Source organism: Staurois parvus, unplaced genomic scaffold (genome assembly GCF_062004578.1).
Source record: "Staurois parvus isolate SC_StPar_1 unplaced genomic scaffold, SC_StPar_1.0 ptg000365l, whole genome shotgun sequence".
In the NCBI taxonomy this organism is placed as follows: Eukaryota; Metazoa; Chordata; class Amphibia; order Anura; family Ranidae; genus Staurois; species Staurois parvus.
The window spans coordinates 8562087-8574418 of NW_028318161.1; the positions used below are offsets into that span (position 1 = coordinate 8562087).

Consider the following 12332-nt stretch of genomic DNA (forward strand, 5'->3'; position numbering starts at 1 on the left):
TGGGAATAATCATGCAGGTTCTGCGATTGTTGTTATAAAGTCTTCCATACAATGTTGTTATTTCTTTGTTCTATATTTTAGGGGTTTTTTTTCCACAGAAATTATGCCATTAAACAAGTGTCTTCCTCCATATTATTGCACAAAACTGATTGCATTCAGAATTAACTGGTTAGGTGACCTTTGTAACGTTCCCGTCGCCTTTCCACTGGTGGATCTGCTCGTCTTCCGGAACTGCGCTCCACCACAGTAGGTTTGGGAGAGCTGCGCTCCACTACGACTGGTTTGGGAGATGGAGGTTTTTTCTCAACAGGTTTTTCTGGTTCTGTGATTACTGAAGGAAAAAAAAAAAAAAAGTGATCATGTTAAAAAGGGACACAGGCTGTCACTGAATGGCACATAAAAAAAAAAACCCCACAAACCACAATACAAATGTATTTTTTTAGTTTTTGAGAGAGTGGAGAAGGATTTGAGGCCCTGTCAGATTTTTATTCCATCTTTTTTCACCAGTTCAGCATTATCACCGTGAAAGGGGAAAAAAAAAAAAAAAAAAAAAAAATCACAAACTTTGGGTTGACACCAGAAGAGGAATATAGGGGAAATTTTCCAATGTCAATATCAGTTCTAGTGAAAACAAGTTATTCCCTAATTTTGGAAGCATGTACCTTCACTTCCTGTCCCATAGCCAAAACAGGAAGTGAAGAGAAATCTCCCAAATGGGAGACAGAGGTTATAACCCTCCCTTAGTTTTAAAAGGAAAAAAAAATTAAAGGTTTTGCCTTTGCTTCTATTTAATAAGGTTCTCTGAGACAGACACTTCTACAAGTTACTTAGAATAGGGCTATTAGGTGATTAATGCCTAGATAACACTGGTGACTAGGAGATCAGACGTAGGAGTGATGTGACCATAAACTGCCACGACCAATCATTTCTTCATTCACTCAAGACAACACACAAATTACCTGTTATAGCTTAGTGTGAAAGGAGTTCAGGACATTTAGATGTGCAAGATGTATATCTAGTTGACTTTAAAAGCACAATTTGCAATGCCTGCCTTACATAACTATACATGAAAAGGGCAAGAAAATAAAATTGATCACATTTGAACTTAAAGGGTATATTTGGTCAAAATGTAAAATCTCATTCATTTCTGCATTGTATTTCATTTCTATTTAACCTATTCCTATCATTTTGGACATCTTGAAGTTAGAAAACAAAGTGTTACTAAACCCAGGACCCTGCAATCACTATATACAGTTTCCCACAGTATATAGAAATTATTTTATTAAATATAAACTGTTAAATACCTTTTCTCATCAGCAGTATATAGCAGTCTTGCAACTTCTATCAGTGTCCAACAGAGCACTGGTTAAAGCTTGTAGGAGGAGTTTTCATTCTCCCGATTGTCCTATGTGGCTGCAAAACCCCTGACCATCTGTCTGGACAGTGCTGATTGGCCCTCTGGTGATCACATGCACTCCTCTCCCAAGGGAAAAAAAAAAACACAAAAAAAACTCTCTAGCAATACACACCAAACTGAGTATGTGCAGCTTGCCCCCAAGGCTCTGTTCTATCAGCAGATGGACTGGGGGCAGTAGAAGAGGGGGAGGATCAGAGAAGACAGGATCAAACAGCCTTTTTACACAGTGCAGAGGATTAACCCCTTAGGTTCCACAGTGAGTATAACAAGCATGCTTTACTGCATATACAGACTGATTTTACTGTTGTGGGTTTAGTAACACTTTAAAACTTACTTCATGCAGATCCCCACACATTTACTTTCTTGAACTGACATGTATTTACTATGGCCTTTGAGTAGGTGCTGCTGTGTCAACCTGCATTCTGAACTATAAGCTGCTGAGAGGTGGAGTTTCAGGAGACAGAATCAATGCTTGCAAGCAGAAGCAGCAAGGTACCATGCAATATGTACTACTTAGAAATCAAATGTAAACCAAAGGAATAAGCAGTGGAAAAGCAGCAAAGCATGCAGAGAGTCCAGGAATTTGTGTAAAGAGATGCAGCAATCACAACAAGAAAGAAGATTGTTCAGGTAAGCCAGACTGCCAAAAAAAACGATCACGTGTACTGACACTGCAATGCTGATGTTATAAAATGAAAGCGTATGCTGTAACTATAGATCCCTTTTAAAAACGTTAAACCCCTAACAGTCCAGGACAAAAAAAGAAAAAGGTGTCAGAATTCCACATTGGGTAGTTATTTTTAGAATGCCATCATAGAATTAGGGATATAAGGTGGTTGGCACTCAACCAAGTATAGTTGGACATGCACATTGCATACTTTTGGGTCACAGCTTATAAATGGACAGTACGGTTTAATTTTGAAAATAGGACTATTATGATTTTTATTGTGACATGGTGGCACTGATGTATGGTTTTCAGTAAGGGGATTATGTTTACTGAATATATATTAGTTTTGCAACACTGGTGAGTGCTGCACTTAATTTTTTGTTTGGAACAGCCATACTTGTTTTGTTCTCAGCAAAAGTGAAGTTACTCTTTAGGTGGCCTATATTGTATCAAGTCTCTACCATGTGACAAAAATGCCAAAGCATCAGCCATTTGATCTGAACCAAAGGGGACAGGGCAGACATGTCGACAGAATCGACTAATCTAAGGTTCTGCCTAAACAACAATCCTCCCCTTTAGCTGAAAGCACCAGACTAGTGCCTTGGCATTAGGTGACCACCACTAGAGGGAACTTGCTTGTGGGAGTGCAGATAATTACAATATACAGTATGTGTGTGAATATAGGTTAATTTATACACAAGTTAGCAAAAAAAAAAAAAAAAAAAAAAATTTCCCTGATCTCATTTGTAAATAAATGTCACATATTACATAATAGTGTCCATTTAACAAAACATTGATTAATCCAGAGAATACCAAACTCAAAAGTAGTGATGAACATTATAGAACATAAAGAAGAGAATGCATTACCCACTGTAACCAGTCATGTACTTCTTTGGCTAAACCTGCACCAGAAAAATAATAGATGCCATTGGACTTTTAGTTAAAGCGGTAGTAAACTCCGCTGTGAAATTTTTATTTATGAGACCTCCAGGTGGGTTATGCCATAATGTGCTAGTATGCATGGCATATTAGTACATTATGGTAGACTTGCCTGTCAAACGGTGCTTTCCAGCGCCGCGGTGGGATCGATCTGGAGAGCCTCCGGTCTACCTCCCGGGTCCTGTGCCTTCGGCCTTGAGATAGGCCAGACCGCGATGATGTCACTCCCATAAATGTGCAAAGGAGTCACATCGTCATGGCACGGATCGGGGGCCGTAAATGTTTGCTGAGCTTTAGTTCCAATTTAAAGTTGTAAGACTTTTTTTTCATGCTAGTAATTTTGGGTGCTGGATGATGCGGAAACGACAATACAGATCCTGCAAATTCTGGACAAGAGATTGCCAGCGTCAAACAGAAACCATCAGAACACATAGAAGCAGATGCTGTAAAGCCTTGACTTCCCATTTGTTTTAACAATGTACTAGCGCTGCTAGTGGCTGTCTAGTAAACAATTCATTATGGTGGTTTAAATTTCGTTTAAAATCATCATAATAAATTGTGAGAACACAGAGAACACCTGTTGCATAGACATGAAACATTCTATCAAATTTAAAACGTTGGCCAACAGTTCAGTCACATTACATCCTTAAGGCCTTGTTCACACTATACATGCAGAAAAACTGATGGAAAATGACCTGCAGATTTCACTTGCAGGGACATCAGTTAACATCAGTTTTTAAGTGTGCTTCAATGGAGTTTTATAAACGTTGCAGATACCTGCACAGAAAAGTATCTGCACGTGATACTAGTGTTGTGGTGTGAACAGGACACATAGAACAGTTCATTTCGTTGAGCCCTTGCAGAACACGAGCAAAAAAAAAAAATGGACATCTCTTCACACTGGTGTGAATGAGGCCTAAAGGCTAAGTTCACCTTTTCCAGAAAATATCCTATGCAGTCAAGGGACCCTAGTAGATATTAAAATTAGATATTAATCTCTGCAGCTTTTGTAAAATTATAATTTTATTGTGTTATCTGTAGGCTATTTAGGTCCCCTCAGTAGCCTGGCTAATAAACTTCTAGTTAGAAACCCCCAAGTCCTGACTTGTTGCTAGACATGAAAAGCGATGGATGCATACTTCTAGTAGTGCAGACTTGAAAACCAACGGTTTTCATGTCCTAACAAGTCAGAACATCAGCGTTTATTACCCAGGCTTCTGAGGGGAACCTACAGATAAAACCATAAAAATTAAAAATGTTGCAAAGCTGCACAGATGTTTACTACCTACTGAGGCCCCTTGACAGCATAAAATATTTTCTGGAAAAAAGGTGAAATTAGCTTTTCAATAAGACACATGCCTTTTTCCTAGATGGATCTCAGCAGGTGCAGGAAGCTAGGTAATAGGCAAGATCACCAATTGATGGCAAGGTCCTATGGTTTTGCTTCTATGGGGAAATTACCTGGCGTTTGTGCTGTTGGTGGTGTTGGCTTCTTCCCTTTGCCTTTTGGAGCTGGGGGCAATAATTCCACCTCCTCCTGGGGCATCTGTGCCACTTTTTGCAGGAATATCTTCTCCAAGGCTTGGGCCATTAACACGATGTCGTCTGTGGACTGAGAAAGATCAGACGGTTATATCCAATTATCAATCTGTAACAGAGATCCTCATTAAGCGATGCTGGTGTAACCCATAGTAACCATATCTCTTCTTTATAGGTGCTAGCTGTATAACAGCTACAATGTGAATGACTGCTATTGCCAACACAATTTTCCTTCATAAAACGGTCACATGGAGGTTTTTGAGCTCAGTATATGCTGTAACCTTGAACTTAAATTTGTAAATTATTTGGTGTTTAATGTAAATAGTGAAGCTAAAAACAGAAAAAGTTTAGTGAATTTCTAGAAGCTTTTCTATATCACACAGAATTGACTCCGGTTTGAAAGGTGCTTAAAAAAGTGGACAGATTTTTTTTGCTGCGTTGGGTAGACTGTGGATGGGTTAGAACCTGGCTGGTCTTTATTGCAGTGTGCCCCTTTTAGGGGGGGGGGGTTCCAACTCATTTCCACTGTGGTCACGGGCCTAAAATCAGAGTAAATCTAACCAATAATAAGGAGGTTCTAACCCCTCTCCACTCAATTCAAAAACTTAAGGCTCAACTCCAGGATGCAAAGAAAAATTCTGACTAGAATAACCCCTTCCCTCCCAGGCCTGCAAAATCCAAAGAATTGGGAGCATGGTGAAGTAATGTGAGTGGCTATAGACAGTATATATGACAGCACTAACAGAAATGTCCACACTGAATGCACACTGTATGATAACAACATGACCTGTAGTCAGGACTACACTGAGTGTGTCCATGATTGCCTGGACACCAAACAAAGAGGTTAGTGAGGAAAGGGTAAGTTCTGCGGTGAAATCCACTATTCTGTTACCTGCAGGGTTTACGGAATGAAAACTTTTCGAAGGAGCTGAAATTGGAACTGGGATTTGGAAAAAAAAAAAAAAAGTATTCAACCCTCTATATTTATTACTGTAATGCAGTGAGGCTCTATGACAGTAAACAACAAGCTCTAATATATTTGTTTTTTCAGCTGACAAATGTGGGATTAATGCTAGTCACAATATTGAGATTCTATAGTTTAAAAATTAAAAAAAAAAAAAAAAAAAAAACTATGAACAAATGCGGACACAGTACAGGAGATGACCAGAGACTGTGGACATACAACGGCGGCGGGTATACTGGGCCGGCCGCTCCATAAGACGCACAGACAATTCCCCCCAAGTGTGTCTTGTGGAGCGAAATCGTGCCCCATCGCTGGTGGCAGTGGGGGGGGGGGGGGGAATCGTGCCCTATCGTTGGTGGCAGTGGGGGGGCAGGAATCGTGCCCCATCGCTGGTGGCAGTGGGGGGGAGGAATCGTGCCCCATCGCTGGTGTCAGTGGGGGGGAGGAATCGTGCCCCATCGTTGGTGTCAGTGGGGGGGAGGAATCGTGCCCCATCGTTGGTGTCAGTGGGGGGGAGGAATCGTGCCCCATCGTTGGTGTCAGTGGGGGGGAGGAATCGTGCCCCATCGTTGGTGTCAGTGGGGGGGAGGAATCGTGCCCCATCGTTGGTGTCAGTGGGGGGGAGGAATCGTGCCCCATCGTTGGTGTCAGTGGGGGGGAGGAATCGTGCCCCATCGTTGGTGTCAGTGGGGGGGAGGAATCGTGCCCCATCGTTGGTGTCAGTGGGGGGGAGGAATCGTGCCCCATCGTTGGTGTCAGTGGGGGGGAGGAATCGTGCCCCATCGTTGGTGTCAGTGGGGGGGAGGAATCGTGCCCCATCGTTGGTGTCAGTGGGGGGGAGGAATCGTGCCCCATCGTTGGTGTCAGTGGGGGGGAGGAATCGTGCCCCATCGTTGGTGTCAGTGGGGGGGGAGGAATCGTGCCCCATCGTTGGTGTCAGTGGGGGGGAGGAATCGTGCCCCATCGTTGGTGTCAGTGGGGGGGAGGAATCGTGCCCCATCGTTGGTGTCAGTGGGGGGGAGGAATCGTGCCCCATCGTTGGTGTCAGTGGGGGGGAGGAATCGTGCCCCATCGTTGGTGTCAGTGGGGGGGAGGAATCGTGCCCCATCGTTGGTGTCAGTGGGGGGGAGGAATCGTGCCCCATCGTTGGTGTCAGTGGGGGGGAGGAATCGTGCCCCATCGTTGGTGTCAGTGGGGGGGAGGAATCGTGCCCCAACGTTGGTGTCAGTGGGGGGGAGGAATCGTGCCCCATCATTAGTATCAGTGACACCAATGATGGGGCACTATTCCTCCCCACTGATACCAATGACACTTAACTTGCTGACCCCTGTTCCAGCATGGTGCTGCTACAGCCAGCATACCTGGTTGCAGCAGCACCATCAGCATGGCACACTTACCTGTCAGCTGTCCTTCACTCCGGCCTCTCCCTCACTCAATGTTCGCGGGGCCGCTTGGCTCCGCCTCTTCGCAGGTGATTGGCCGCCTGTGTGCCTTTCCTGAGCTACAGTTCTGGTGCCCAATCACCGGTGAGGAGGCGGAGCAGAGCGGCAGGAGTGAGGGAGTGGCCGGAGTTAAGGAGCAGCGCTTCCTGGACTGGATCGTCGTGGGACTGGAGCCAGGTAAAGTATAGCAGCCCCCTGCCCACCCCTGCAGTTCGTGTCCTTTCTTCGCGGAAAACACGACCCTGCCGGCAGGCCGGATAAATGGCCACGGCGGGCCGCATGTGGCCCGCGGGCCGTAGTTTGGGGACCCCTGGTGTAAGACCTAACATACCCAGCTGGCAACACATCGGAGAACTAGACTGCTGCTCCTACACACAAGTGGGGCTTAAAGTATTACTAAACCCACAACAGTAAAATCAGCCTGTATATGAAGTAAAGCATGCTTGTTATACTCACTGTGGAACCTAAGGGGTTAATCCTCTGCATTGTGTAAAAACAAGATGTTTGATACTGACGTCTCTGATCTTTCCCTTCTTCCAGTGTCCCCCTCATCTCCTGATAAGACATATTGTGTGAAGACACTGCACATGCTAAGTTTGGTGTGTATTGCTAGAGGTTTTTTTTCCTTGGAAAAGTGCAAGTGATCAGCACAGGGCCAATCAGCACTGCCCAGACACAGGTCAGGGGTTCTGCTTCCTCCTAGGGCAGGGGAAGGCAACCTGCAGCTCTCCAGCTGTTGTAGGACTACAAGTTCCATCATGCCTCTGCAAGCCATAGCTGTAACGGTCAGTTTTGTAATGTTGCAATGCTTCATGGGAAATGTAGTTCCACAACAGCTAGAGAGCCGCAGGTTGCCTACCCCTGTCCTAGAGAAAACTCCTCCTACAAGCTTTAACTAGTGCTTAGCTGGACACTGATAGAAGTCACAAGACTGCTCTATCTGCTGATGAGAAAAGGCATTTAGCGGTTTATATTTACTAAAATAATTGCATTTCCATGTTCTGTGTACTGTGGGAGACCAGATATAGTGAATGCAGGGTCCTGGGTTTAGTAACACTAATGCAGGCCATAGACGGTTCTTTTATCGGCCGATTTTTCATCCAAAAAACAAAACATCGTTCGTTCTGTAAACTGATGTTGCCATGATTTTCGAAAATCTGTCATTTTCATGAATTTTCCAGCATGACCGATAAACGAAATGAGGAACCGCGAAAATCGGCCGATGCCATTACCCCACTACAGTGCGAAAATCAGCCAATTATTCTTTTGGATGAAAAATTGGCCGATAAACAAACCGTCTATGGCCTGCATAAGTCACCAAGTGGCCCAGCACACCCACCACCCCGTGTGAGAGCAGCATTCAGACTCCCCAAAGTACTTGCTGCAATGTTTTTAAAAACAGCATTTTTATTTTACTGCATATGCAACTTGACTGCATTACAGTAACATTCTAAAGGTTTAAGCTTTAAAGCCCAATTGCCCACAGCCCCTTGTGAATATATTACCATCTGGTCCTGTGCAATTATTTCTATAGACTACCATGAGCAGGTGGACATGGACACTCACCTTGTTGTAGATGTAACAGTTTGTAAACATGGTATTAAAATCCTGCATGCATTCATTAGCACTCCAATAATAGTTATTTTCAAGTCTCTTTTTTATTGTCCCCATATCCATTGGATTCTTGATTATTTTGTGATAGTCCTGTAAGTAAATATAATGGGTGGTTCAGAATTTGCTTTGTGGTGGTTGGGTGCTTTTTACAATGTGTAAGAAAAAACAAGCTTAGAGTGTAGCAAATGTACGCTCTGTTGCCTTGCAAACATGCAAATATTTCCAGCACTTTTTGACAGGCCCACAGAGCTTAGCATTCTCATGCACAGCAAAGTGCTTCTGAGAAGCATCAAACATGCACTACGATGATGCTGAAGGTAGCGGCTTTAAGCATGTAATCTTTCAATGCTCCGGTATGATGTGCTGCCAGATTACACTGGAATAAATCTAATTGTAGCACCTGCAAATTAATGCCGAGGTGGCTCAAAAAGCAACCAATATCACCACCCCCCACAATAAAGAGTATTTTGGAACAGTAACATCCCTGCAACACAAAAGCCAGGAGGTGACTTACAGGTAGGTTGAGCTTGATACAGTCTACTGGCTGGTAGAATGGCCAGGCAAACTGGTGCTTCCAAAGTGTCTTCACCACCACATTCTGCATGTACTGGAGCTGATTGGTCTTACGACCTGGCTTGTTGGAGTTTGTGACTTCTGGAGGGGGCGGATTTACCGGCCCCTGAGGAGCCTGGGCGGTGGCTGTGGCCGCAGACATGATTGCCTGTCACTGGGTTATTTCCCTTCACAGCAACTCTGCAGAGCACTCTCTTCCTTTATGGCCCCCGGAAGGGAATGACATCCCATTTCAAGGGTCCCACCATAGAACCTAGATGTAAAAATAAAAAATATGATCAGAAAACCTGAGTAAACAGTTTGGGAACTCATTGATTAGGCTAAACTAGCTCTGCTTCTGCCTTGGTCTCCCTTTGTTTATCTAAACTAATTTAAACTAACTTTTAAATAGCTCCTAAATCTCTTCCAAATGTATTACAAAACAGAGGAAGGGGAGGGGAATAGAGATTGTGAAAAAAAAAAAAAAGTCATGTTCCTGCACAGTGACATCACTGGAGGGTACTGACAACAGCCCAAGATAACTTTCAACATAAAACAGCTATACAGTAACACAAATCCTGATGGTTTTTTACAGACTAGGGAGTTCTTCAAAACTTAAATCAACTGTGAAACGCAAGAAACAATGTTCAGCACTAGGATTAGATGGCTCAGGCACCAGGTTTTTATTATTAAACCATAAATACAACATTGTATTAAAGAGAAAACTTGATGAAAGAAAAAAGGATGCAAACAGAATCAGTATTTGATCATTATAAATGTATTGAGTAAAAGTCATTATACAACATACTATCAGTCTTCTACGATCATTAACCGTTTTCCCGCCGCTCTGTAGTAGAAATACTGCTACAGGGAGGCAGTCAGGAGTGCGCAAAATCACACACACACACTTCTGCATTTCTGGGTTGGGGGCGCACGCGAGCCCTACACGCTCAGCCATTCACAGCCTGGGCTGTCGATCACCGGGTCCCAGCCTGTGATTGGCGAGTATTACCGATGGGGGAAAGAGCTGTAAACAATACATATCTCTCCCATCAGCTCATGCACTCTGCTTTGCATGGATCTGCATAGCAGAGCCATACAGAGCAGTGTGCTTACAGTGGAAAGCACACACACAAAGCCTCATAGTAAAACACACACAGCAAACAGTTAACCCTTTGATCGCCCCACGTGTTAACCCTTTCCTGCCCATTGCCATTAGTACAGTTTCAGTGCTTTTTATTAGCACTGATCACTGTGTATTGGTGTCACTGGGGATTTCAGTGACAAGTTCCCCCCCAGTGTCATAATGCCCACCGCAGTCCAGCTATAAGTCGCTGATCAACGCCATTACTAGTTTAAAAAAAGAATACACCACCATTTGTAGACGCTATAACTTTCACGTAAGCCAATTAATTGACATGTATTGGGATTTTTTTTTTTTTTTTTTTTTTAGCAAAGATGTAGCAGAACACATTTTGTCTTAAATTTGATTTGTTTAATTTTTTTACTGGATATGTTCAATCGCAAAAAGTCAAAAATAGTTTTTTTTTCTCAAAATTAAAAAAAAATCGGGGTTTTTTTTGTTTACAGCTAAAAAAAAAAAAAAAAATTATGGCATATCCCGCTCCCATAAGTGGATTTTGGTGGATTTATTTATATGTGCATATTCAATGCGCATCTGGCGAGTGCGCAATTTTACTATATCTTCCAAGCACAAACATCTGAGTATCGCTGCGGCTGGGATCCTATATTACCATTATCATTTTATGAACATTTATGAACGTTTGATCTCTGAGTCATTAATATTTACTGGTTCATTTTAGAAAAAAATCAAACATTTAGAAGTCTGGCAATCTCATTGTTCTTTAAATGTAATGGGTAGATAAGCAGAATATCTGATAAATCTCAAAATCTATGCCGAGTCAAACTTTTCCCTACATGGATCATATGCTGCAAAGGCAGACAATTTTCTATATCCCAGAAAATCTCAACAATGGTTGATATGAACTTTCAGACTCAGTGGTGTTAAATCCAAAACCAAACATTTTTTATATTGTAACTTACCAATTCTTAGATGCAATGACCGCATTCGTTTTCTTATTTAGACTTTCATCTGGGGATCTGGCCAGTAATTCTGTTGTTCAACAGAACAAGCTCTCTTGCAGATGTATCAGTTACAGGGATGATACAAACCATTTAACATTGGCAGGGGTGCTTATAATATTCAGCTTTTATTTTGTATGTAAAATCTTTATCCAAAAAGGAAACAAAATGTAACTGCTTATAAAGTGTGAGCTGGAGTTTGGCTTCAACTTGTTAGTGTATCTAAATCTGCTAGTCCATCCAGCATCTCCCCTCCCCCCAGACTGACAATACTGCTGTACAAATATGACCCCTGTGCAAGTGTGGGGGCACTCTAATACAAGAGGTATGTTACTGGCCTGAACACTAGAGGAAAATAGAGGGGTGAAAAAAGCCTAAATAGAGAAAACAAATGCAGCCACCACATTTACGGATTGGTAAGCTGCAATAATATACTTTTGGCTTAGGGTTTAATACCGCTTTAAGGAGGTGGACACAAGTTTTGACAGATTCCTTCTGAATCAGCTGAGATTGGAGCTGTTGGTACCACTGTAAACACAAGTTTTTTTTTCAAAGAAGCTGGGTGTAAAATTGTCAGCTGAACAATGACTGCATCAAATCAGATGCAGCAACTGTTTGGGTATTCTTGCAGACATGGGTGTTGCCAACAACGCTATGTAGCGTGAATGTAGGAATCTGTTACTCCGTAATCAGATCATTTGCAAACAATCACTTTAGATTGGTCTGCAAGAAGAAAAAAAATAAACCAGAAGCAGTCCCCCAATTAAAAACTTCCATCACATTTTATCATGGCCAGATGAATATCATAACAGAATGCCAAGTTCTCTGTGGGTTTCTGACTCCATGCAACTTCCATCTACAGATTCTAAAGTTTAAGCAGAAAGCGACAAAGCTACTTTTTATTCTATGGAGTAACGATTTTCTTGATCATACAATACAGGACACAGGTAGAGATGACAGTTAAAGGCAGGTACCTTCAGGGAATTGGAAATTTGATGTAGGTCCCCTCTCTGTGCTTCCAGAAGGACCTCGAGGAGGGCTCCCTGCATCTCGTTCCACTATTACTAAGTGGATTTGTCACAGAGTGGTTTGGGC

General features: G+C 42.7%; 1 protein-coding gene across 5 annotated transcripts in view; it reads right to left on the reverse strand.

Moving 5' to 3' along the window:
- Positions 1 to 12332, reverse strand: part of BRD3 (bromodomain containing 3) — an 89300-nt gene that overhangs the window by 52523 nt on the left and 24445 nt on the right. For all 5 annotated transcript variants that reach the window (XM_089685285.1, XM_089685283.1, XM_089685282.1 and 2 more), the window contains exons 2-5: positions 9097 to 9408; positions 8535 to 8672; positions 4485 to 4635; positions 179 to 331 (exon numbers count right to left, since the gene is read on the reverse strand). In XM_089685285.1, coding sequence (XP_089541411.1) covers positions 179 to 331; positions 4485 to 4635; positions 8535 to 8672; positions 9097 to 9297 — 643 coding nt within the window. In that variant the 5' untranslated portion in view covers positions 9298 to 9408. The remainder of the gene's footprint in view (positions 1 to 178; positions 332 to 4484; positions 4636 to 8534; positions 8673 to 9096; positions 9409 to 12332) is intronic.